Here is a 24,977-nt window from a genome sequence, read left to right as displayed (position 1 = left end):
CCGCCTAGTTCGTGTTTCATCGCCCTTCGATAGCAACGTCTCTTGTACTCCGTACTCGCCACCGTGTTTTCAATCCTCCGTCGATTTGTCCGCTCCGCAAATTTCTCTCCTTCAACTACCCTGCGACTTGTGACTCCCAATTCAAGGGTCGGTATTCTCAGCCTAGACCCATATTCACCCTCTTGGCTAGAGCCACCATTGTGTCATTCGTTTCGCGGTCACTGCCACCCACACCATGAAGATCCACCCTACATCCATATTGCTTCTCCTTCTCCCCGCGCTATCAGCTGCACTCACCGACACCGACTCGTACGCTTCCAGCAACTCTGCCAAAGAGTCACTAGAGATTCCTGTTGATGGTAAGGATGGCAGACCACATGCAGGCCCATGGGTCGAGACCAGTGCAGACCGCGACCGCAAGAGCAGCCCCAAAGTGAGTGATGACTACGAGCCATCGTCCACGAAATACAGTTCCAAGATCCCGGCATCGGAGCATATAAGCACAGATGATGGCGAGATGATTCCCCATTCCAATGGCGGCGTGATGGACGACCCGCACCGTACCGGCCCTAAACAAGGCACTCGTGGCACGGAGGGTGGGGTGTCAGAAAAGGGGAAAGAGAGTTACATGGCCTCGGAGAAAGTGCCCGGTGGGCCCAAAGAGGTGCCTCCGCTGCCAAATTCTGAGAAACAAAAGCTCTCTTCCAGCAATGATGACACGACCGGTTCTGGTCGGACTGCCGACAGTGCGGGAACCCTTGGGATGCTGGGAAAGCCCGCTGATCTACCTGATAAGCCCTATGACATCCCTCACCCCAAGTCTCCATCTCAGGCAAAGAATGATCCTCTGGCTGTCGGGCATGGCACTGCTGGCTCGGGATCTAGTTCATACTCTGGTTCCTCATCCAGTGCTTCGTCCAGCTACGATAAGGCTCCCTGTTGCCCCCTTGGAGAACGACGGCCTCCATTCTCTTGTGTTCTCTTTCACCATGATCATCGTCTCTGAAATCGGCGACAAGACTTTCCTCGTGGCTGCGCTCATGGCAATGCGCCACCCTCGCCTGGTGGTCTTCTCAGCTGCCTTCTGTGCCTTGATTGCGATGACCGTCCTTTCTGCTGTTCTGGGCCACGCAGTTCCTCACTTGATTCCCAAATCAGTCACTAAGTTTATGGCTGCAATTTTGTTCTTAGTCTTTGGCGCCAAGATGATGAAGGAGGGTCGGGAGATGTCGCCGGACGAAGGCGTCGGCGAAGAGATGCGTGAAGTCGAACAAGAGTTAGAAGAGAAAGAGGCAGAGCAGATTCGCCTCGGCCGTCGCCGCTCTTCAGTCACTCCGCATTCCTGGAAGCCGGTCGTGCCGGTGGACGACCAAAGTCCCGCGGCTCCCATAACCGTCTCCCATCACCTCCCTCGAGTGTTTCGTCTTCCTCTTCCCGGGGATCTTCTCCGAACCCTTCGCGTCGCTGGAACGACGCTTTGGTCGGAGTGAGCAACCTCTTCTCTCTTCTTCTTAGTCCAGCATGGGTCCAGACTTTTGCCATGACTTTCCTCGGTGAATGGGGTGATCGTAGTCAGATCGCCACCATCGCCATGGCTGCTGGTCAGGATTACTGGTGGGTCACCATTGGTGCAATCACTGGCCACGGTATCTGCACCGCTGCTGCTGTTCTTGGAGGTCGTGCGATCGCCGGCCGTGTCAGCATGCGTGTTGGTAAGTTTTATTTTTCCCCGCCAGGTCATCGTCCTGTTATTTACTAATTCTTCATAGTTACCCTGGGTGGCGCTACAGCTTTCCTTATCTTTGGCATTATCTACTTGATAGAGGCTCTGTTTCAATAATGTATTGCATACGAGCGGTTGAATGTGTGCTTTGGTTTTTGGCATGGGCACGGATTGGCGCTTCACCTTACTGTAAAAGTCGGCGCAACTTGTGATATACATGTGCTTAATGAAATAATATCTTCTGCTGCTTACTACTGGCAGCCCAGAAGCGCCTTGATACTTTCTCCAACCTCAAAATTTTCTACCTAGGACTCCGCGAGTCAATCTGCCTTTCCGCTGCTGTCTAAGGGAAGCTCTGTCGAGTCCAATTTACTCGTACTTGTAAAGCCTAGCTTCAACTTCAAGTTTTAAGTGCATTGGAATGTGACTGCCAACGGAAAGTGTCTAATGCAAATTGTGCCATGCATAAGCATCTGTAGATCCAAATATTGAATTATCATGTTTCAAGTTTATGCCTGCTCTTAGCAGGAATTGGCTACAACAGATGTAGTATCAAGCTCTGATGGAGTGCTGGTAAAGTTTGCACTCACTCTCGCTATTCAATCCCGCTACTCACTTGCAGCACTCAGACTCGGAGAGGACTAAAATCGTGCCAACTGGAAGTCATATAGATGTTCCTGCTTGTGAAACTGACATACTCATGACGATCAGTACGGTAGGTGTGTATTTCTGAGAACGGCGTTCCCAATGCAATGACTTGGAAAGTATCGCCTGTTTAGGGAAGACCCCTAATCCCTAAAACCCCTAGTGAGTTCTTCCTTCTTTTCTTCTTCCAGATTCAAGATTTTGGAAAAGAAATTGATATGATAGAAACTCCACAAGTGCCTGAATCCATAATCGCCTATTAATTATCGCTAAATTTCCATTTTGTACGTTTTGTCAGGTTAGTCAATGGTTTTTGCAAACCCCAAACCCCTAGACCCCTAAGAAAGTGGGGTTTTTCCTTCGGCTTAGCATTATTTTCGGAGCGGACTAATATTTTTCCCAGATCATTTGGGCTGGCGGCCAACCCCTATTCACTCCAAAACAACATTTCATCCTCCTCAGACAAGTCCAGCACTTTTCGAGTCTTGCTGCTGCCCTAACGCCGATTTATTTCTGGAACTTATTAGTGGCATCTCTGGCCAATAGGCTACAAGGTCTACCGCCTCTTGACAGACGTGTTTTCCGCGCGGTTGTGGACCCACTGCCGTCCATGTCGCGTCCTGGAGAGCAGGATGTCCCACGCCGGGTGACTAGGAGTCAGAGTCGAGAGGCCCCCTCTTATCAAGAAACGGGTTCTAAAAATACCTGGCAGGCCAAAGGCAAAAAAATTTGTGAGTGACGCGTTTTTCCGCAGGCCAGTCTACCCTGTGATGTTTTTATGCACGAGATGAGAGCCTGGGCTGTCATAGAGGCATGCATGTTCTGAAAAGATTGATAAAGTGGGATATTTAATGATGCTTTCCCCGTCCTTTTCCTTCCCCTTATCCCATACTGTGCGACGTCCTCAGGTGATTCATTGATTCTATACTAACGAATTGCTTCAGACATGAGCCCTGTTGTTGAAAGGTCCCCGCAATTATCGCGTGATAGATCTTCTTCCCACTTAGGGAACGAGATTGTGAATGAGTCCTCGGATCTGGATGGAACCACAAACATCTCGGGAACCACCGTGATAGACCGCCACCATGCTGTGTCTGATGACTCCGCAGAAGACGATCAAACTGAAGACTCGGACGACGACAACCCCATCTTCTTAGTTGAAGAGTTCCGCGGATTAGAGGATTCAGCTTTAAGCCTCATGAACCAGCTGGTCTCGAAGCACTCGGACTCCTCCAATATCGTCGAGTTAGCTATGGAGTGGAAGACCAACCCGAAAAGCCAGAATGCCAAAGTCCTGAAAAGACGTCGACAGAAACTGATTGATAGCATGAAACATTACGGGCCTGATATGTTTATCGATGTGGCGCGTATTCAAAAGTTGATTCCATCGGTCCCATCCACTCCCACAAGTGCTTCTTGGCAGCCAACGCCAACGCTGCATTTTGCCAACTGCGCTCGGCTTGCTGCGGAGGTGCTTTTGACTGACTCTAGTCCTGAATCATTTAGGAACCTGATTGGGACTCTAAATTCCAGATTTCCGGCTCCTTTCCTCAATGACGTGTACGCTGGGAGTGTGGCCGGGGCCAACGGGGTTAGCGAGAAGGCTGTTTTCAGACTTGCCCTCGAAATCCGCACTCAGTGGTTCATTTCGGAACTGGAAAGGGAAAGCCAAGGAGGGGCAAAGGTTGATGCATTGCTGCTCCTGAAGAAAACCTTTTTCTTTGAGCAAGGCTACGAGTCTCTCGATGCTCGGTGGCTTCGGGCATTTGGATTGCCCGAAGTTTTCGAAAACGAAGACCAAAGTTTGCCGGCCAGGTTTCAGGACGAAGTCATTGAGCGCTTTCGCGACCTGAAACTTGAGATAGCCCATAGCGACTTGAGTGGCCTGCGAGCGTCTTATAAGTGGCATCGCTTTGCGATGCGCGTGGCCGAGTTCCTGCATGGCCGCGACCATGAGATCAGATGGCAATTCAGAAATCAAGCGCAATTCTCAACTATACAAGAAAAGCTTGAACAGTTGATCGAAAGCAAAGGAGTAAATCCAGAACCTAGGGGCGACCATGCTCATTCTCATGAGGAAAGGTCCTCAGCACGTATACACGACGTCCGCTTCGAAGTCCGCGAGTCACCGGCTCCTGAAGGGAACGCAACTTCTCCAGAAATAATTGCGCAGCCCAGTCCTCCCATCGGGGCCCCAGGTCCTAGCAACTCTCCGCGCAAGATCATCAAGCCCAAAAAGAAGTCTAAAGCCCAGCGTCTCAAGGAGGGCAGGAAGTAGGTGCTACTTCCATCATGTTTGAATACTGCTAACGAAAGACAGCTTCGGTAACTGGCAGGACATGGACAAATTGAGCTACACAGGACGCGAATTAAACCTCACAAAGACCGCCCATGGCAATGAGGCCCTACCTCGTTCAACTCAACAATCAAACGGACCTGCTGGTGCAGCTACCTACGTTGAGAATTCGCATCTTGACGAGATACCAGAGTCACTAGAACATGGATTTGACGATGGAGAAACGACATTTATCAATAACGATGAAGATTTGAGGCTTGGCGAACCTGTTGAACAATCAACAACGCCTCCAGGCTCTGCCAGGACCAGGCAGATGAGCTACAACCCAGACGCAAGGTCTGAACCTTACCATCGGAGGCAGCAGACCGCGCCCACCTCATCGGCCAATTTCGTCTCGACTCCTCAAGGCCAACGAAGAAACCACAACGTCACTCCTCGGCGTACGCTCCTTGATCATCAGACCGGCGCCTCACGCGTCTCAGATATCGATGAAAACGAAACTCAAAGCTCCAACCCATCAACTGAGCCAAAAAGACGAGTCACAAAACGTCCGCGTGAGCCAGAGAGCGACCAGTCTGACGATGACTTTGAACAAGACAGCCGCGAGATCAACATCGCCTTGAAACGCGCCGAGAAGCCGCAGAAAGTCCGCCGCATCGAGCGCAGCGCAACGCCCGATTCCGCAACCGGTCTTCAACTCCAGCAAACTCTCGCCGAGTCGAGTCAGCCGGCTGTGCTAAACAGCCATGTTGAAGTGCAAATTCCCCGGGCAGAGAGAGAGGGCGCACCAATCACATTACTGGAGAAACCAGGGCAGGTTCAGCGAAACGGAACTCCTCCGCCTCCAGCCCCTTCTCAAGCGCCATCTGCAACTCAGACCTCTCTTCAAACCATCCCTGCTCAATCGTCGTGGGCAAAGAGACATATCACGCCAAGCGATTCAACGCCATCAGCAAGTAAGAATGCCTCCACAAGGCCGCAGCCGGTTACCCCGGCGAGGAAGGGTGGCAGGTGGACTGCAGTCGAGGATGAACGCTTTATCCGCCTGATGAGATCCTATCCCATGCAGTGGGCTAAGATTTTGGAACAGGACCTCTTGGTACCTGATGCAGAAGGAGGTCCTCTGTTTTCGCTGCGGGGGCGAACGCAAGTAAATCTCAAAGACCATGCTAGGGATCTGAAAGCGAAGTTCATGTTGTGAGCGCCCCTTCCCCCTCATTCGAAGGTTGGACTATACTAATCTTTGTGTCTACAGGGCCGGAGATCCCATTCCCCCTGGCTTCGAGAATGTGCAGCCTGCCAAACGTGTGGGCTTGCTTCAGTAAGAGCTTTGGCTCTGAGCAAGGATTCCTCCATTCTCGTACCTTTTCCTCTTATTAATTGCTTCTTTCTCTCTGTTTCCGGGTTGGCCCCATTTTGTTTCATGTTTCTCTTTGGCTTATGATATCCCGCAACTGAAGGTCGTTCGATCCCAGTTTGGCATTTCTCAGGCGTTCTCATGGTATCATATACTGTTTTTACTCTCACACCGGGACGTTCCGCGATACGAAAATTCAGAAAATACCCTACGTATAGCAGATCCACTCCAGGCAATCTTTGTATATTGCATCGACGGATATCGAAGTCCATCAAGGGGTATGTATGAGATGTATGAGCCGAAAACCAACGAATGTCCAAGTTTGATAATAGTCCGGCTATACGCGCGCACTGCAGCCAGCACCGCCAGCCAGCTAGCGGAGCCCGTATACGTAGAACACGCCCGATCCAATCACTAAATGCGGCCCGTTTCCCACAGGGAAAAAAGCTGAGCCACTATTCAAAATTTACAAACGGCGCGAGACCAGACCAGCTCGTACCGGAGAAGATGCCACACCACCAGGCTAAACTGTCAAATACATCTACAGAAGCAGCGCAACACCAGCCGCCAGGACACCTGCCACAGGGGCGGCGCGGAGGGCTCCCGCCGCGTTGCCGGTGGAAGTAGGGCTGGCGCTGGCGCTGGAGCTGGTCGTGGCAGTCGCCTTGGTAGCGGTGACCATGGTCGACGACGCAGCGTCGGTAGTAGTGTGCTTACCAGCAGACGAAGCGGCCGTCAGAATTCCGGTTGGAATGGAGTCCGGGCTGACGCTGACAGGGACGATGATGCCGTTGGTGGTGGTGGCCTCGGCGACGTCGGTCGCGGTCTTCATGGGCCCGATGATGGTGGGAGTGGAAGATGGGGCTGAAGACTCGGAGGCGGAAGCCGCAGGCGCGGACGCAGTAATGGGATCGGCGATTCCGACGTTGGCAGCACTGGTGACTATGTCGTCGTCGTCCTCGGAGGAATCGGCGTCATCCATGGCGCGGATGACGGTCCACGAGTCCTGGCCACCGCCTGTTCACTGATCAGTATATGCAAAGCGGGCGCCGGGGGGGGGGGGGGGGGGGGGTCCTGTAGGAAGATCGGCCTTACACATGTCAGTGGGATAGCCTGAGCAGCGAGTTGAGCACTTGGCGGTGCTGATTTGGGATTCAGATGTAGGCGCGGAGTTGCTGCAGCCGCAGTCGTCGTCCTTCAGAGCCGCATAGAGGTAGTTGGCACCGGCGCACTTGTTTCTACAGTAGCCGTTGTTCTGGAACTCGTAAGACTCGACCTGCGTCAGAGAGGGGACCTGGGTGAAGCAGCCGAGCTGGGAAGAATATCCCGCGGCTGCCACGAGTGGCGCGGCGAGGGCGAGAGTCGCGAAAAGTTGTTGGTAGTGCATTTTGCAAGTGGAGACAAAGATGATTCGGGGAAACGATCCTAGCGATGGGAGTTCAGAAAGGAGAGACGAGTTTAAAAAGCAAAAGCAACGAAAGGAACGATTGTAGCGTGTGCAGAGATGCAGAGATGCAGTATCAGTCGTAAAAGAGAAGAGAGAGCCCCGGGAATTGGGGGCGATTAAGAACCGAATCGCGTGTCTCAGAATTCAGGGTCCCCAGTTCGTCGGGTGTGGTTGGCAGGAACAGCCGGTGGGCCTTTCTGTATGGAGACTGGGGGGGGGCGTCAGGAAGCTCCGACGTCGCCTGAAACACTAAAACTTCGGTCATTGAACCTTGCGACCGGGTTCATTGGTGGGGGGAGTTGCGCGATCGGCTGGGATCGCCTTGAAGTCGGCACCTTTGGAGATGATGACTGATGATCGTGAATCATTCGCCTCCCCAACTGGCTTCAATTGATATTGGCTCGCCCCACGGATCCTTCGATGTGGGAAACCCCGAGGTTGCATTTCTGAGGCCCTGGAGCCCCGAGCCCCCTCGAGTCTGCCCCTTTTTAGCGACCTCGCAAGCTAAGAGACGCGGCTGGTGCGGTGGAGCCCAAGAGCTTAGCGTTGAAAAAGACCTCATATTATTTTTCAAGGCTCGATGTCCGAAGGAGGCAGATCAGCAGTTGGGAAAAGCATGAGATTGGAAGCCAGTGGACTCGCATCTCCTGAATTGACCCGTGGGATGGGGTGCTTCCACGCGGGTTCCGGGCGAGCGCTTGGGTTCCACTCTTGAGTTCGGCGCGAGTCTCAGCTGTCTTCCCCTATAAACCTACGATAATCTCCAGACAGGATTTACATCTTTCGAGCCTACACTTCTGTTGATTGGTGGTTAGGTGGACGATCTCGGCGACGCCTATAAACCATCCCAGAAATACAAATGGATAGCTATTCTCCAGGTCACCTGGCTGCAAGCAACTCAACTATCGCTCTGAAATTCCAAGGTATAGTCTGCCAGTAGGTCTCTCTTATTGCTTCGAGCACCTCGGCCATGAGTCGGATTCAGTCCGATATTGTTTTGGTGAAAGAACCAGTCACTACAGAACTCACATGAAACCGATATCATCAAATATCCAGCAGCTTCCGGGCTGTGGCGATGATCAGTCTTGGTGTTGTAGCGTTCGCCCTTTTCGATTCACTCGAATTTTCTGCCGGTACATAAGCCCACGAGTTCCATCGTGTTGGAGAAGAACACTTTATCCATATTTGAGAGATGCGTAGGATCTTCTCAATGTCGTACTTCATGAACGGAGCTGGTGACTCCGTCGATGTACGATCACGGCGGATGGCATTGTGCTGGGAGTCGACCAGGAGGACCGCCGAGTACGTGGTTAGTACGTAGAAGTCCAACTCGAAGGTGCCAGTCCTAGTACTAGTTGGATCCTAATACTAGTTTATGCTCGTGAATAGGTCGTAGCACAAATGATGTCATGTTGGCAAAGCTGAAGATCGCAAGGGAAATTCATTCATCTGTGGGTGGGCCGTTACCACTCCAGTGCGACTGTCAATCCTGTCAGGATTATGGCCACTTCTGATCCACCGGACTGTTAACAAAGTGGTCAGATCCTCTAAGGCAGAAGTTTGTCCGATTCTTTCAACCCGTCCCATATCTTCACACCACTCGCAAATCAACAGGAGATGACTATGAGACACGTATAAGTCCATCGCGCCACAATCTGCCTCTTTGACACACGCCACTCTCCGACAAGAATTGGATCCTGCAAAATGGGATGATACGTTCAAGAATATGTGTACATCTGGAATGTCCAGTATTACAGTTTTACTTGACATGACCCGCTAAGGTGTCGTCTTTTGTACTTACTGCTAGTGAAAGGGGTTCTCTACGATATCTCGAGTCGTCAGTTCCGCAGCGTCATAGTTGTCATCATGTCCCTGGACCCTGGGTGGTCCGCTCTTTCGTGTCCACCTAAGGCCAATGAATGATAAGTGATTCCCTTGAACAACCACGGACAGAGCCGAAAAGCGATACAGCCTGCCTACTGCCGAGTTACGGCAAATTGAGCCTTTCCACCTACCCAAATCAGGCCGAATCAGGCCAAAACATGCCTATTGGGTTAAGAGCGGCATCGTCCGCGGAGAGAGGGAAGATAAAGATCGCGGTGATATGGCGCAATCTATTAAAGCATAAGCCCGTTCCAGGATGTTTTTTTCATTATCTTCAACTGCTTAGGAAAGAAGAGGCTCTCCAATTCTAACATGAAAGCCCCTAGCCTCCTCACTTGGCGTGTCTGCCATCCGGCCTTCGCTCTCAAAATCCCTCTGCAAGTTTCTGTCCCCCCGGCGGAGAACCCTGCCTGCCGGAGTCAAACCATCTGGGCGTGAGACCTGTCCCCAGGCACCGAAAGTACGAATTAACTAATGTTCCATTCGTCTTTTATTTTTGAAAGAGTGGGGCTTTTCGGGCCCGCCAGGTGGACCGGGTGTCCCGAGCTGTGCAGGGCCCAACGACCGTCGGCGATTATGCTACCGATCCATACGACAAGGCGTTTGAACCCTTTGTAGAATTTCAGACACTCTTGAAGAAACTCTTCCCCCTTGTGTAAGCCATTCGAAAGGGAGCCCCCCGGGTCATACCCACATTCTGGACTGACTCGGCTCGAACAGACATGCCCATGCTAAGGTCGAGCATATCAACCGCCTTGGTTTACTCTACACCTTCCAAGGGGTCGACACGACCCGTAAACCAATTCTCTTTACCGCCCACCAAGACGTCGTTCCAATTGACGACCCATCAGACTGGGCCCACCCCCCGTTCGAGGGCCACTTTGACGGCGAGTGGCTCTGGGGCCGCGGTGCCAGCGACTGCAAAAATTCCCTGATCGGGGTTTTGTCCGCCTTAGAAGATCTGGTCAGCCAAGGATGGAACCCGCAACGTACAGTCCTTCTAGCATTTGGCTTTGATGAGGAGTCCCATGGCTTCCTAGGCGCAGGCTCCATCTCCAAATTCTGAAGGTGGAAGAGGTTTAGGGTAAAGAAAAAAAAAAGTTCCTCCTCGATGAAGGTGGTATGGGGCTGAGCAGTTTGGGTGGAGACTCCGACTCCGCAGAAGAGATCTTATATGCACTTCCCGCTGTCGGGAAAAGGGGAAAAAAGACCTGGTCCTCGAAGGGGAAAACAGACTGTCCTCAGCTCGCGGTTCCGGGGAGGACACAGCTCTATCCACCATCGCGCGGCATCGGGATCATCGCAGAGATTCTCTACGAGCTGGAGCGACAGGAGCTCTTTACTGCAAAGCTGGACTCATCACACCCTACCTACGGCAAGCTGGAGTGCCAGCGTATTTCCCCGAGTATGTCGAGCCTTGGCTGTCGACGAAGCTGGCCGAGGGAGATGCTGAATCGCTGGCGGAAGCCGTATCACAGTCCTCGCGGTTCTAGGATTCGCTACACTTTGCAGACCTCCCAAGCTGCTGACTTGATCAGTGGCGGTGTCAAGACCAATGCCTTACCGGGAGAAGATCTCTGCTATTGTCAACTACCGCGTGGCTTTGCATCAGACCCCAGACCTGGTGCGTGAGCGCGCTGTTCGAATCATCAGCCCCATCGCCGAGCGTCAATTGAAATCTCGAATCGCACCCTGAAACCTTTGGCCCCCGCGCCCATCTCTCCGACGGACCCTCTCCTCAAAGGTTTGGGCTCGATTCGCCGGCGTGACGCGTAGCGTCTTTGAGTCGCACCCTGATCCTACCAAGCGCCAGTCGAGTCTGGCCCATGGGACCGAATCGGAAGAGGTAGTCGAGTCAGTCCCCAGGGTTGTTGTCACTGGCGACGTCATGACTGGAAACACCGATACACGATTCTATTGGTCTCTCACTGAAAATATCTACCGCTGGAGCCCTTCGCGCGAGGGGACTGCGCTGAATATCCACACGGTTGATGAACGGGTTCAATTGGATGCGCATCTGGAGGGAATCATGCTCTACTACGGTAGGTCTTACCTCGGCTCGTATTGATAAGTGCTTCACTGACTATGGTACACAGATCTGGTCCGCGCCTTCGATGGCTGGGACGAAAAATTGGAGTAGCTGGGTGCATACTAAGAAAACCTGATAAGAGCTGCCCCAGACATTTCTAGCGAAAAGCCATAAAAGGTTTCTTATCTATTCCTAGTCGCAACGTGCAAAGGGAGAGTAGAACAGAAGGTTCAAATTTCGATTCAGAACAAATACTGTTAATTAAAGAAGTAATTCACGCTCATGATTTCCACTTGAGACTCTGTGTTTGCCGGTGCAGAAATTTTGTCTGAAGCATTGGAGTAGCCGGCACTGAGACCTGCCCAAAGAAAGGCCCGGTTGACATGAGAGGCTCTTCTGAGTCGTGTCTCTTCTCTTCATCATCCCGGTCCAATTTCCCATACTCTGGTTCTTGAATCCAAAATCATCACCACTGAACCCTGACATCCTGAGACTTATCAGGTAGTGGAAGCATTATGGCTCCAAAAGCGTATGTCATTTGGCCTGAGATCTCTGACAATCTGCTGACTGTGGTAGGACATGCTTCGAATTCACTGCAAAAGTCACTTGAAAATACCAAAATCGCTGCAAGTTCCTCCACGATAGCGCCATTCCAAATCCACCGGCTAGCACTGTACCGCCCTGTAATGCCATACAATACTGCCGGCCACCCGTGGACCACCACAAAGTAATTACCGAATCAAGCTCCACCACCAACCCTGGCAACCTCCAAAATTGAAGCTATTCACAACCACTAATTCGCACCTCTTTTTACACACCTCGGCCTGCCCTGGGGCCAGCGATTCTCCAAAATACATTCTATTTTGCGTACCACCAGACCGATATAAACCTGAATACGCCCACGATATATGCCTGGTCCTTGGGATGAGGATGACCCATTCTAATCATACATGCTTGTCTCCATAATTGGGCCCCTGTAAACATGCCGCGCCTTGCACACGTAGTAAACAATGGCCAGGATGACGGTGCCTCCCGTGCTGACAACGCTGTAATTCATCCCCGTCGCTGTGGGCCGCATTTCAGCCGGCCAAAAGCTGAAGAAGATGACAAGAACGCTGTAGACAATCGCGTAGCCGTTGACCAAGATACCCCAAATGCCTGGGACTCGGAAGGGTCCCCAAACAAGCTTTTCCCCGGGGGTGTTGATTTTCGTATCATCGTAGTCAACCTGTAGAGCAATCTGTCCTCTGCATCGATGGTAGAGCAAGAGCAGCTCCACGATAAGATATGAAGAGTACCAGCCAGGGATGGCTATAGAAATCATGACAGTGTGCGCGATTTCAGAGCCGATATCGATAAGGGAAATCAGCACCGACACGGTGACAGCGAGGTAGATCGCGTACGTAGGCAGTCGGCGGGGGAGACCTTCATGAATTGTAAGTATTATAGCCAGTTTCAACAGGTTCGCATGATATACAAACCTTTCTCCAGTATGCCCAACCCGGAATGCCCCGGTCTCGCGCTAAAGACCAAATCTGCCGCGACGCAGGAGCCAACACGCCAAACGAAGCCACCCCATTCATGACCACACATAAGCAACACATACTGATTGCGCCGGACTTCGACCCCGTGGCTCGGTAGAAGAACTCGACTGCAGAGTAGCCGGTGCTTGCTTTCAGAGCGAGTTCGATATTGTCCATACAATACAGCAGAACAACCATCATGCCGACCCCGAGAAATCCGTTTATAATGAGAGTGATCAGCAGTGCCCGGGGCAACGCAACTGCTGCATTCTCTACTTCTTCTGCCATCTACCAGACTTGTTAATACAAATCCGTCCTGCTCGGGAAAAACCAAGTCCAGATCCTTACATGAACGGCGCCGTCGCCTCCAGCAAAAGCTCCCGCGCAGCCTATAGAGCCCACAAACCAAGAAAGACTCTGCATGCTGAATCCTCCACTATTCCAAAAATCTTGGAATACTTGCTGCGAGGTCCTGTGCTCCGACATGTACGCAAGGGGAATCATGATACCGAAGAACCCCAAGACATGGATCACCAGTGCCAGCGTCTCCAATCGGGGTAGAAACTTGCCTCCAATCAGATTAGTGCCGAGGGACAGCAGCTGCACCCCCCAGCAGATCATCACTCTTTTCCACGCGTCGGGGCTGTAGGATTGGTGATTGAATTGGATGATATTCTGGATGAGAACAGCGCATAAGTGATTCGTAGCGGCGTTTGCCACTTGCCAGCCGATTACCGTGAGCCACCCTTAGTAAATATGAGCTATTGGGAAAATACTATTGCCTTGGCTTTAAATACTCACCAGTGACATAACTGAGGAATTTCATGCAGTGCATCGGCGCAAGCATGGCACACCAGTGATACTGGCCACCGGACGTAGGTGCCCTAGCTATACATCAGCCTTGGTGGTCTTGTGGGGACGCTTTTTCCCCTACATCGAAGCAAGCTCGCCCAGAACGAGAAAGCAGCAAGCAGTGCCTGTCCAGGCGAAGAAATAAGCGTACATAACCCCCGCCGGGCCCACACTAGAAGATATTAGCGTCACTAATCCCACTATACGGAAGTGAAACTCTCGGACTTTCTGATCACTTGGTCAAAGATTCTGAAACCTGGTTAATTCGCTTGGTGGATTTGGCTTGCGATCAAGAATAACTGGGACCTACACGACTATGCCCTCCCACGTCAAAAGAATAAGACAGCTAAAACCCACCAGAGAGAGCATGCCAAAGTTTCTCTGGTTGTTATCAGGACATGTCAAAGCAGGGTTCAAGTAAATCCCAGCAGAGGCTCGCAAATACCTTCAACGATGGCCTCTTTCCTAGCCGCTGTAGTTGGACATCATCTCGGTTGCGAATAGCGGGGCCTCGAAGAGGATCATGATGGCTGCTGGGGGCCACTCTGTTTCTCATCTCCTGATATGCCATTCTCGTATAAATAGCATTAACTTGAGGAGTCGTCCAAAAGTTCGATTCTTATATAAATGGAATTCAAAGGACTTGAAGTGAGAAGATGCAATGCATTGATGAGAAAAGACCATTACCCCGTGAAATGGTCTTCAAGTTGCAGGACATCTACCCACCCCAGTCATACGTTGGAAAGAGAGACCCCAGAGATGGATAGGCGCCAGGGCCTTGCGGGGTCTATATAAGCATAGATAGGGATAATCGTCTACCCTTAGCTCATGGCTTCAATTACCAGGAGCGATTTGGCCGAGGGGGCCGGTAACACAAGTGTTGCCCAAGAGCGTTACTTCTCCCATCCAGTAGTCAGACTGTCAGCTTGTCATCGTGTAGGACCCCTAGTCTTGAACTCCAAGCCAAGTCTTTATACGCTGAGTTCAGCCGGTTGGGACACGCCTGATCCCAGTCGCTTACCAAAGTGGAACCTTGCGCATCTAGATGGCGTGAGTTGGTCGAATTGTACTCTATATAAATGGTAGGGCTGACGGATTGCCCTGCCTCCTCTCTGTGGATCCATATTACCGGCGTTCCAGACTTTTTGGCAATGGGCACTCGTTTCAAGGATGATACTCGGAATCCAGCAGAGAATTTGATCACTGGGGTCCTGTGGGTGACTGTCCTCCTGTGTTCGCGAGGCACGAGACGAAATTTCAATTGTTTCACAGGGTTGACAACGCTGACTGCTTGGTAATCACTTCGATGGTGCCCAGGTGGTAAACTACTGCAGCTTGTTTTTTAATGTTAGGCTTTTTCAACACTTTTCTCAGATTATGGTCGGCCTGCAATGCCTTTGTACGTATATGGCAAGCGCAGCTACAGCTTTTAGACTCTATTTTACAACGAAAATACCGTCTTCAATACTTTCATCAACGCCGCAAATACAATATCCTTTGATGTCTCCCAGTCTGAGGCAAAGTTCTACCCCGCACAAAGTTCCTCGACGAATAAGGCGTGGAAAAAAAAAAAAATCCGACCTCGACAGCCCTCGAGCTCAAGCATCTGGCCGCTATTCCGATGCCCAAAACAAGAGCAGAATCAGGCCATAGAACCACCCGGCGTCTTTTAACATAAATTTATAGCCAAAAAATGGGAGGAAGAACCGATCGATTAGAGAAACTAGAGACTGTAGGTATGCATAACAGATGAGGGCGGGCAAGCCACCCGACAAGCGCAAATGCAATCGCTGAGCCAACACGAGTGGCCACACTCTAAGTAAGCGAAGGTCTATTGATGGGTATCAATGGTCTCAAAAGGAATACAACACGATCACAGGATTGAAGACGAGGGCAAAACAAAGGATGTGGTGGCGTCCCGCGCATTGCCTGTGGCTTCTTTATTAAACTCAATCAACGTCTCCGGTCCCCAAACGAGCGTCGTCATGAGGCGTTGAATGCCCAAAAGTAGTAGATAAAGATAATAAGCAAGAAGCGAAATCCGCTGGCGAGAAGCGCTCATGAGTTGAGTAGGAGAGGAGCGTAGGCGCCACCAATGACCGGTCGAGCGATGAAAGTCGGGTTGGGATAGCTATGGGGTGTGAGTATCGAGCGGCTTGAAAGGGCGGAAAGATGGGCATTACTCACTTTCCGCTCACAGTGTCATACAAGTCAGTTAGAGCCAAGTTGGTCGGAGTCTCATTGATCCAGGTGGCGATATTCTGGAAGATCAAGTCGCGAGTTTCGGTGGAAGCGATCGCGGCAGCGAAGGACTCCCAGTCAGCTAGCTCACAGTTAGCTATATGAGGGTCAATCCGAAAGGTGTCCGGTAACGTACATTTGGTGAGGGTGTGGCGAGTATCCAGCGGCACACCGTACTTGTTAGCGACAGTTGGGTAGAAAGTACTCTGCATCTCGTAAACCTGTTGCGGCACCAGGCCCAGTCCCAGCTGGGCATCAGCATAGAGGTTGTAGAGTAATCCTAACAGCCATCGGTCAGCCTATCTACCCGCGGGATATCTTCTGAATGCAACATACCGTGGCTATTCGAGTCACCGTAGCTCAAGGTGGTATGAGGCGGGCTCGCATCTTTGTTGATTGCCAGATCCTGCCATTTGCCGATGTAATCCTTGGCGATGCTAGAATAGTTGGTGGCATCCGCAGTGTGACCGGTCTCCCTGGCAATGACCGACATGGCCTGGATTCCAATCATGCCCTTCAAGGCTAGGTTGGTTTGGTTTCTAATTTCAGTAGTTAGTGTCCAAGATTCTGAAACGAACTTTTTGTGTTGCCTTACGCTAGGGATCCCGCAAAGTCATCGGTAGAGATCTGGTTAGCAGGGTAAAGTGCGTCGTTGATGAGATACGCAGTCCACTGGTTCAGAAGGTCGTAGTGGGCGGTCAGGTAGTCAAGATCCTGGGCCTTCAACGCGTATGCAAGAGCCATGATGAGCATGTTTCCACACTCCTCCAAAGGCATCTTTTCATCGCTGCCGTCGGCGTGGGCCGTGGCATTCGGATAGGACGAGCCCATGTCATGCATGGAATATGAGTTGGGGTACTTGCCCGATTCCTGGTTCTCGAACAATGGCTCCAAAACCAGCTTCAGATAGGCCGGATTCGTATATAGAAAGAACGGATAGGCGGGGAAGATGACATCAACAGTGTTCACATTGCCATCTGAGGAGATTTCTTTCAGGAACAAGTACATCTTATCCTCTGTACCGCAGAGCTGTGTACCACCGAAAACCTGGCGGGCGGCCAAGGAAGTGAGAACGTTGTAGTTGTCACCAGCAAGAGCGATAGAATCTCCCGAAACTTTGCTGTCGAAACCACTTGACAGGTAGTTGGCCCGTTGGTAGTCACGGTGAAAGAAGGTCAATGCATCCTCATCGGTCGAGAAATAGGACTTCCACAAGGAAGGAACAGGGGCGTAGGTAGATGTCCCTTCAAATTGGACAGCCTCATCCTGAGTGAGGCCAATAGAGAACAGGGTACTTGCTGAAGATGACCCTACTGAGCCCAGATCAGACGCAAATCCGAAAACTGGCCAGCTGTTGCTGATAGCACGATAATTGGTGTCGCCGCTGTTGGAAAGCTTGCCATGTTGAGAGAATTGACCGCGCACAGTGGTGTCAGCGCCAGATTGGTAGGTCATACTGTTGACGGCATCGGTGGCCCAGTACCAGTACCCCCATTCACTCTGTTGGTTGACTTCGGAGAATGCGAGTTGGGTCTGGCGATAGACCCTGTGGTAAGACACACCATCAGCTGTGCCATAATCCCACTGGGCGACGGCATTGCGATCACCTGAGACCCATTCTGTATCAATTCGTTAGAGATGCGCAAGATTCACGTGTGTCGCAGTCCTCACCGGCGGAGATATCGGCATAAACCTGGACATCGTGGTGACCACCGTCAAGCGACGACACTTCGACATTCAGATAAGAGAAAAACAAGGGATTGGCGTTTCAAGTCATCAGGCGTGATAGGGGAGAGAAAAGTGATCTTCATTTCAACAGCGTTGCCAACGTGCATTGTAAATATACTCTTAGTTGCGGTATATTCGAATGCCGTTTGATTAACAGACATAGTGTTCGGCAATGAGCCCATCCAAGTATAGGGCGCGCCATCGACACGGACAATACCCGCCCAGCCAAATACTTGGTTTCTTTTTGGGAGGTTAGATACTCAAGATCCTTTTGTGGCCGCGATTCCAATTGCCGTCTGGCGGACGGATGGGGAATGCCAAACTCACTGCCAAAAGGTAGGCCACTCGCCTGCTAGGTAACCACCATCTCCACCATCGCTGCCACCGTCGAGCCAGACACTAAGATAGGGAGACCGCACAGCCAGTGGGATTGCCGGAGGGCGAGCAGGCGAAAATGTTGACTGTGCACCAACAGAAGCCACGCAGGCGCTCACGAGAGCAGCAAGACGAGACAGCTGCATACTTACGAAAGTCGGAAGGATTGGACGGGATCAAAATGATCGACCGAGGAGCCTGTCCTTTTATTACTGAAGTCGAATCACCAAATTGAAGGAGTGCGAAAGAGCTAGAGCTTCCAGACCAGAAAGCTGCACGAGCAGTTTGAATGACGGAGCACGCGCAGGAGATCGACACGGTGTTTACCAGAATGCCAGGGACATTTTTATACTTGAGGACGCCAATGGCAAAAGGGGGAAGTGAATGCTCATAGGTCCGTCTCAGGCCCGCATGCCACCGGCCGTCTCTTGGAAAAAAAAGGGGGAAATAAAATAAAAAATAAAAAAAAAAATAAAACAGGGCGAATTAACTCCGACAGCAACGTTATGGAGCAGTCGGGCCAGCAGGCTGAATGAAAGTTCCGAGGGTAGTCGGCTGATCAGCATCAGCACCCAGTATACAGGATCTCATGCCGCACACTCGGCCAAATGGCAAGGCGCCGACAGACTGGACGCGAGGGGTGGAAGACCCATTGGGATAGATGGGTGGGCACAGGGAGGGAATGCACACCTGAAGAGCCCTATTTCCGAGACAAGTCGAATTCTGCAGCCTCCGCTTGGCCGCATAGAACAAACGGCGGTCTATGCGTGGATCGACCGACTGTGGCGCCAGCGAGTGAGAGCGCCCGCTTTTGTGGCTTCGGGTGGATAAGCTGCAGGTGACTGAGCACATGGGATGGCGCAAAATAAAGATGCGGAGTAAATGACAGTGGTGCCCGTGTGGCTGAAAGAATCAAAGCTTCTGAAGGAGATGAATACGAGGTTGGCCGAGGAAGAGACCCTGGGCTTCTACGGTTGATAGGCTCGTGAGGACAGGAGGAAAGTGCTTAGGGGGTGTGATGCCATCATGCGACGAGGTCTTTCCCTAGCGGTGGCATACTAGAGTCCTGCTTCTGCATGTCGATAGGATCAGGCCCTAATTACTCCGTACGGCCTAGTGCTTGGAACAGTAGGATTGCGGGGAAGATCAGCAGTGGATCCGGATTTCGGACATCTACGGATTTGGCTGAAGCCATCGAAGCCATCTCGTGCGTAATCGTGTGGTTGACAGGCGCAAATCTCGTTTGGAAGGGCGATCTTTCACACGGGGACCTGCAGGAGCAGATAGCTGGAAATTCTGATGATTTGAATATTTCAAATCATAGACGCTCCCCTTGCAGAAAGACCGGGTACGACGCGTCAGCTCCAGAGGAAGAGGCACATCGAAGAGAGTATAAAAAGGGGCAAGTACTCCAAGTCCCCTTAGCCCCATCTCAGTTTGTACTTGGCAACTGCACCCCAAGAAAGACGGGGTCGCGTGGTCACAAGTAGCGGTACACCCGACGGTCCCGCGATCCAGGGCGGTTCCACTTGCCGTTTGAATCCTCTGCGATCTGTGATACGTCCGGCTGCGCTTCCAGGGGAAATGAACCATGTGTAATAATTCCCCGCGCAGCCAGTTCGTGTCTCCATGTGGTATCGGCCACAGGATTCAAAAATGAGTCGATGCAACATATCCTGTGGCTCCATACAGTCCCCGTGGAGTGTACAGTTTTTGAGTCGACCGGAACAAGGATTGGCAGATCCTCTTTTTTTTTCTTGAGGATGACGAGACCGTGCATGCTACCCACCACCATCTAAGAAATCGTCTGCCGCAATGGTCCTAGTCCAGTCGTGTGTTCCATAATCGAGCCAATGTATGCAGGTCTAAACCACGCAGGATCGTCCGCATGTTCTATCCACACCGCCGCTAGATCGGAGAGCAACAACTGCCGAGGTACAAAGCTTGGAATAACAGGATTTCGTTAGAATACTTCAAGCGGGTCCCGTGGATACAACCTGGGATTTGAAAAGCAGAGCGAGATCAGGACCGGCCTTTGGGCTCCCGCAATATATCACCAAAAACGCGCTACACGACAGACTTATCACATCACTCCTACGCAAAGGTCGCACAAGGCCCTCGCAGGGCCCTTGCATGCTAGGCACAGATATAACTAACTAGTGCGGCTGAATAACCCATGTCCAGAACGTGGTACTTTCGCATTAATCCCTAGCTTCATCACTAGCTCCGTGCATAAGGCCCCGTCGCCCTACCAGTCTGCATGCGTTAGGAAGAGGAAATTTATGCGTCACATGGATCGAGCATCTGGCATCTTGCCGAGATCCGTTTGGTGTCATTCGATGCATTCGCCTGATTACTGCAAGTCCCTAGGTTCTATGAAGCTGTAGTACTTCAAGCTTGTTGGAGGCCGCGGGGTCCAATATGCAGCCGAGCTTCATGCGATGGAACCCAAGACTTGCTGCCATCAATACCAAGCCTCAATTTTGACCTATCAACTTTACGAGTAGTCTCTTTTCGCGCATGGTGTCTTCAAGCACCAGGGCTACTCAAGTCTCCTCAGGTTGCACATAGCCGACGGGCCACTCCAATCTATTCGGAGGACAACCCTACAGAACTCTGAGCGGGATTTATGATTTACGAGTCCATAGCTCTATATGGTTGTTAAGACCCCTGTAACGCACTTCGCCTTCTACCTTGAGAATTTCGGTCAGTATCCGCGAAGCCAAAGCATGCCAGACAGGATGCTTATATGAAAATATCCACAGAAAAACTAGTCATTGAAGCGTAAGACTGACGTGGGGACAACGCGTCTGCATTTTCAGCAACTGGTTTTCTGTTCCTTCTATTCATTCTAGTGGCCCCCAGGGCTGCCTTCTCCTCTTTTCTTCAAGTCAAAAAGGCGATTAGGAAGAGGCCATGATGGGTCTCTCTATCGCATTAATCATGGATATTGCCACCTGACCTCCTGGCGTGACTCGGACAGCTCAAGGAGACCGAGTCAAAGCTTAAAAATCGAGCAGTTGAGTCTTGGAAAATTGACTACGGCCGGTCAGTACTTCATCCTGAGCTCTGTGAAGTATTATACACCGGTTCGGTCCGAAGATTGGACGATATCAACACAAGAACCTACGGTTGACAGCTGTCTACGTATACTAGTGGTCAGATAGCTCATACATCTCAATTCTTCAAAAGCAATTGAAATCGGAAAATTTTTGATTTTGTTTCATTCAGGGGAATCTATGCACAGGCGTGAGATGACCCAGGGCATCCGAGACCCTTAACGTCGTCTCATGCAACCCAAGTGCAATCCACCCCGCTGGGTGGATAACAACGGCGAAAACCCAGTTTAAAAAACACCGAACAACCACGCATACCGAACCCAAAGTCCCATTTTCGTGATTCGCTTAGATGTGGGTGTCGTAGGCAATAGGGGCGACAGTCTCGGGGGGCGTTACCCTCAAGGGAGACGACGTGGCCGGGGCGGGGGCCGGCGGGCTGGCGCTTCAGGTGGACGTGAATGCCCTTCTCCTTGGCCTCCTTCTTCTTGAGGGCGTTCTCCTTGACACGGTTGATGAACTCCTCACGCGAGCGGGAGTGCTGGACGTGCTCGATGCGGACGTTGATGCGCTTCTCGATGTAGCGGTTGTCGACACGCTTGTAGATGATGACACCGACGGAGGACTTGGTGACGTTGTAGACAACACCAGTCTTGCCGTGGAAGACCTTGTGGGGCATACTATAGATACATCTCAGTTATTCATGCTCATTTCCATCGCGAAGCCATGATCCCATAGCGCTTGTAACGATAGGACCAAGCGAGATGCGAGATTCGGAGAGTACTGACCCCTTCTGGACGGCACCGTTGACCTTGAGGTCGACAATGTCACCAACCCTGTAAAACTTGTCAGATACGTTGTTCCACCATTTCAATTCGAGATTCCGGGGCTTGAGCGATCGTACCGGTAAGTCTTCAGGTAGGTGGAGAGACGGATCATACCGTGCTCCTTGAAGTTTCGGCTGAAGGCATACTGTTCATTTGGTCAGTAAGTTGGTCTCGATGTCGTCCTTCCACAAAATTGCATGTCCTCTCGTCACAAGATCCGGATCGTCGAAAGCGTAAAAATCGAGGGAATGGATGGGATGTATTGTAGACGTACCCGAGTGCCGGCGCGCAGACCGTAGGAGTGAGGCATGACGGCGGTGTTGGTGGTTGATGCTGGTGGTGAGTCGGCCTTCCAAAATGATCAAAGTCAGACCTGGAGGTGGATTTCACCGTCCGTGTGTCATGTGATGATATTGTGGAGCTAGCCGAGAAATTTGACTTGCCCTAACTATATGAGTGTGCCCTAATGCTCTCTTGCCCCAATGGATATTTCCTAATATGGACTAGCGTTAGCACAGCGTTAACCGAGATACCCATTCCCATCACTTCGAACTCTGGATTCTTTTCAGTGCGCCCAACCGACAACCAGGACACCCAGCAACCATGGCCCCTGCTCCGTGAGTATCGTGATGCTTCGTGATGACGAGGATAATTCTAATCTTCTTTTTACAGCCGTGTCTACTCCAAGACCTACAAGGTCCCCCGTCGCCGTAAGTCCAACCCGACGAAATTCGCATTTGCACGACAGTCGAAGACTAACTTTTTTCACAGCTTATGAGTCGGCTCGTCTGTTAGTACTCTCCGGCCAATGATCAGAAGCGTGCTTCTGTTTATGTCGTGTGTTCAATTGCCTAACCGCTATTTCTTAGTGACTCTGAACTGAAGGTTGTCGGAGAGTATGGCCTCCGCAACAAGCGTGAGGTCTGGCGTGTCCAGCTTACCCTGTCCAAGATTCGTCGTGCTGCTCGGTATGTGGAGGCCCCCACCCCGCGGATACTGCCCTGGATGTTTTGCTCTTTTTTTTCTTGTCGAGCGATAATACCGGGCTTCCTGAAGTACGTACTAACCAGAAACTTTTTTCCAATTTAGTGAGCTCCTCACCCTTGACGAGAAGGACCCCAAGCGTCTTTTCGAGGGTAACGCCCTGATTCGCCGTCTGGTCCGTATCGGTGTGCTCGACGAGTCCCGCATGAAGCTCGATTACGTTCTGGCCCTCAAGGTCGAGGATTTCTTGGAGCGTCGTCTGCAGACCTGTGTCTACAAGCTCGGCCTCGCCAAGTCCATCCACCACGCCCGTGTCCTGATCAAGCAGCGCCACATCCGTGTCGGCAAGCAGATCGTCAACGTGCCCTCTTTCATGGTCCGCCTGGACTCCCAGAAGCACATTGACTTCTCTCTGACCTCTCCCTTCGGTGGTGGCCGTCCCGGCCGTACCCGCCGCAAGAAGGCCGCCGCTGCTGCCGGTGGTGGTGATGACGGTGAAGAGGAGGAGGACGAGGAGTAAATTATCCTCTAAAAAAGAAAAATGGGAGTACGGACGGGTTTCGCTTTGGGCAAATCAATACCCTGGGCCTGATGACTGCAGCATCAAGCTTTTCATGTTGTATGATCATGCAAATCAAATGAATACATACCAGCCAGATGGCTTAAATTCGAGACCCGAATCCATTGCATTCAGTAATCTCCAGTTGCCCTAACGGCTGAGGTTTTCGTATATGTACAGTAGATCCTTGACGCCTTGTCCCCTCATTTCGTCGTATTATCGTAATCAACCTCGCTACCCCTCTGTGCCCACCAGTTCTTTCAGGGTCTCCTCTGCCCCTCTATACCATCGGCCTATCTCTTCCAGCCCGTCGCTCTCGCCCTGCTGCTTCTTACGGTAAGCCTCGCGTGCTTGTGTCACCGCTTCAGCCTTTCGGCGCTCAAGCACCGAACATTCCCTCTCGATTGCCTCGGCCTCTCGTGTTTTACGTGGCAGCGAGTTTTGCACAGCAGCAATCTGACGGTTCAGAGCCGCCAATTCCGCCTCACGCTCCGAGAGCAGCTGCACGGTAGCAGGAAGAGAGAGGTTCTGTGACGATCGTGGGTCAGAGGAGTCCATAGTAGCAACTTGCTTTGCTTTGAGACCGGCAATGGTAGACTCAAGGTTCTCGATGGAGTCAGGGAGGGTCGACAATTGCGTTTCTTGGAGCTCGATAATCTCATATCCTGTAGCATTCATCCCTCAGCGGCTGCCCCTACGAGCTATATTTGCAAGCAAGGGCCCTACTTACTGCGCGCCAAATCGCGACTAATTCTCTCCATCTCCTCAATCATCACTCGAGCCTCTTCTTTCCGGGCCTTGAGCTCGGCCTTCACCTCTGCTAGTTGGCCCTCCAACTCGACATTCTCATTATGGCCAACAACCAGAGGCGGATCACCTACAATCGCGCGCAAGAATTTCTCCTTGGTCACTTGCTCGAGGTATGAAAATCGTAGTTTTGAAAATAGTTCCTGCGCACAGACATATCAACAAGAATCCTATTTGTAGCGCGATGCAGTATATACCTTGTAGTGCGTTAAGTCGGCCTCTAGAACTGCAGGAGTTGGATCGCTCCAGTCGGACATCGACACGTCGGATCGTCGTTTCGAGGGCGACTGCTTCGACTCGCCGACATCTGAGATAGGCTCCGAAATGCGAATGATACTTAGTTGTTTCAGATCGCCTTGTTCTTTCTGCGGCTTTCTCAAGGCAGCAAGTGCCTCATGTGCCTCATTGGCCATGGTTCAACGTCTCCAGCAAAAGGAAACAACAGGGTCCAGAAGTTTTGAATATTTAGTGGTGTCGCAAGCGCGGGCGTAAACAATGCGGGAACCGCTTATCGATAACAAAGCACGTGACCATACTGGGGCCTATCTCCAGATTATTTGGAGGTGAACTTGTTCTTCTGTCAAACCCCGCTACGCGATTTTCTTCTGACCGTTCCTCTTCGTGCTATGAATTGATGCCGGGCT

General features: G+C 51.5%; 12 protein-coding genes across 12 annotated transcripts; 5 read left to right on the top strand and 7 right to left on the bottom strand.

The window, feature by feature from the left end:
- Nucleotides 1-235: 235 nt before the first annotated feature.
- Nucleotides 236-1,840, top strand: N7468_009325 (TMEM165/GDT1 family protein; the record flags this gene model as incomplete). The annotated part of the gene is made up of 4 exons (XM_058478621.1): nucleotides 236-746; nucleotides 886-1,486; nucleotides 1,573-1,712; nucleotides 1,770-1,840. The coding sequence occupies 4 exons, from the start codon at nucleotides 236-238 to the stop codon at nucleotides 1,838-1,840; spliced, it is 1,323 nt and encodes a 440-aa protein (XP_058326951.1).
- Nucleotides 1,841-3,314: 1,474 nt separating this feature from the next.
- Nucleotides 3,315-5,983, top strand: N7468_009324 (SANT/Myb-like DNA-binding domain-containing protein; the record flags this gene model as incomplete). The annotated part of the gene is made up of 3 exons (XM_058478620.1): nucleotides 3,315-4,642; nucleotides 4,689-5,861; nucleotides 5,920-5,983. Coding segments are annotated over 3 exons (2,565 nt in total), but the record flags the coding sequence as incomplete, so codon positions are not given.
- Nucleotides 5,984-6,562: 579 nt separating this feature from the next.
- N7468_009323 (WSC domain-containing protein) lies at nucleotides 6,563-7,408 on the bottom strand (the record flags this gene model as incomplete). The annotated part of the gene is made up of 2 exons (XM_058478619.1): nucleotides 6,563-7,038; nucleotides 7,117-7,408. 2 exons carry the CDS (start codon nucleotides 7,406-7,408, stop codon nucleotides 6,563-6,565), a joined length of 768 nt encoding a protein of 255 aa, XP_058326949.1.
- Nucleotides 7,409-9,664: 2,256 nt separating this feature from the next.
- Nucleotides 9,665-11,492, top strand: cps1 (Gly-Xaa carboxypeptidase; the record flags this gene model as incomplete). Its single annotated transcript, XM_058478618.1, has 7 exons — nucleotides 9,665-9,786; nucleotides 9,858-10,007; nucleotides 10,073-10,316; nucleotides 10,436-10,757; nucleotides 10,891-10,976; nucleotides 11,097-11,394; nucleotides 11,449-11,492. 7 exons carry the CDS (start codon nucleotides 9,665-9,667, stop codon nucleotides 11,490-11,492), a joined length of 1,266 nt encoding a protein of 421 aa, XP_058326948.1.
- Nucleotides 11,493-12,321: 829 nt separating this feature from the next.
- On the bottom strand, nucleotides 12,322-14,345 carry N7468_009321 (uncharacterized protein; the record flags this gene model as incomplete). The annotated part of the gene is made up of 7 exons (XM_058478617.1): nucleotides 12,322-12,806; nucleotides 12,988-13,192; nucleotides 13,253-13,650; nucleotides 13,706-13,788; nucleotides 13,839-13,928; nucleotides 14,067-14,137; nucleotides 14,202-14,345. Coding segments are annotated over 7 exons (1,476 nt in total), but the record flags the coding sequence as incomplete, so codon positions are not given.
- A 490-nt stretch (nucleotides 14,346-14,835) lies between these two features.
- N7468_009320 (uncharacterized protein) lies at nucleotides 14,836-15,054 on the top strand (the record flags this gene model as incomplete). Its single annotated transcript, XM_058478616.1, has 1 exon — nucleotides 14,836-15,054. One exon carries the CDS (start codon nucleotides 14,836-14,838, stop codon nucleotides 15,052-15,054), a length of 219 nt encoding a protein of 72 aa, XP_058326946.1.
- A 760-nt stretch (nucleotides 15,055-15,814) lies between these two features.
- gta1 (glutaminase GtaA) lies at nucleotides 15,815-18,246 on the bottom strand (the record flags this gene model as incomplete). The annotated part of the gene is made up of 8 exons (XM_058478615.1): nucleotides 15,815-15,887; nucleotides 15,944-16,079; nucleotides 16,134-16,277; nucleotides 16,334-16,536; nucleotides 16,593-17,616; nucleotides 17,669-17,725; nucleotides 17,844-17,965; nucleotides 18,053-18,246. The coding sequence occupies 8 exons, from the start codon at nucleotides 18,244-18,246 to the stop codon at nucleotides 15,815-15,817; spliced, it is 1,953 nt and encodes a 650-aa protein (XP_058326945.1).
- Nucleotides 18,247-18,604: 358 nt separating this feature from the next.
- N7468_009318 (uncharacterized protein) lies at nucleotides 18,605-18,952 on the bottom strand (the record flags this gene model as incomplete). Its single annotated transcript, XM_058478614.1, has 1 exon — nucleotides 18,605-18,952. The coding sequence occupies one exon, from the start codon at nucleotides 18,950-18,952 to the stop codon at nucleotides 18,605-18,607; it is 348 nt and encodes a 115-aa protein (XP_058326944.1).
- A 569-nt stretch (nucleotides 18,953-19,521) lies between these two features.
- Nucleotides 19,522-19,731, bottom strand: N7468_009317 (uncharacterized protein; the record flags this gene model as incomplete). Its single annotated transcript, XM_058478613.1, has 1 exon — nucleotides 19,522-19,731. One exon carries the CDS (start codon nucleotides 19,729-19,731, stop codon nucleotides 19,522-19,524), a length of 210 nt encoding a protein of 69 aa, XP_058326943.1.
- A 1,657-nt stretch (nucleotides 19,732-21,388) lies between these two features.
- Nucleotides 21,389-22,293, bottom strand: N7468_009316 (60S ribosomal eL21 domain-containing protein; the record flags this gene model as incomplete). Its single annotated transcript, XM_058478612.1, has 4 exons — nucleotides 21,389-21,836; nucleotides 21,945-21,992; nucleotides 22,061-22,128; nucleotides 22,258-22,293. 4 exons carry the CDS (start codon nucleotides 22,291-22,293, stop codon nucleotides 21,389-21,391), a joined length of 600 nt encoding a protein of 199 aa, XP_058326942.1.
- Nucleotides 22,294-22,586: 293 nt separating this feature from the next.
- Nucleotides 22,587-23,487, top strand: N7468_009315 (40S ribosomal protein uS4; the record flags this gene model as incomplete). Its single annotated transcript, XM_058478611.1, has 5 exons — nucleotides 22,587-22,600; nucleotides 22,656-22,693; nucleotides 22,755-22,773; nucleotides 22,853-22,951; nucleotides 23,073-23,487. 5 exons carry the CDS (start codon nucleotides 22,587-22,589, stop codon nucleotides 23,485-23,487), a joined length of 585 nt encoding a protein of 194 aa, XP_058326941.1.
- Nucleotides 23,488-23,760: 273 nt separating this feature from the next.
- N7468_009314 (uncharacterized protein) lies at nucleotides 23,761-24,746 on the bottom strand (the record flags this gene model as incomplete). Its single annotated transcript, XM_058478610.1, has 3 exons — nucleotides 23,761-24,191; nucleotides 24,257-24,476; nucleotides 24,531-24,746. 3 exons carry the CDS (start codon nucleotides 24,744-24,746, stop codon nucleotides 23,761-23,763), a joined length of 867 nt encoding a protein of 288 aa, XP_058326940.1.
- Nucleotides 24,747-24,977: the final 231 nt, after the last annotated feature.

This window comes from Penicillium chermesinum (genome assembly GCF_028974085.1).
Source record: "Penicillium chermesinum strain IBT 19713 chromosome Unknown utg000007l:1.0-2695246.0:1.0-2697696.0, whole genome shotgun sequence".
Classification (NCBI taxonomy): Eukaryota; Fungi; Ascomycota; class Eurotiomycetes; order Eurotiales; family Aspergillaceae; genus Penicillium; species Penicillium chermesinum.
This window is presented reverse-complemented; position numbering and strand designations above follow the sequence as displayed.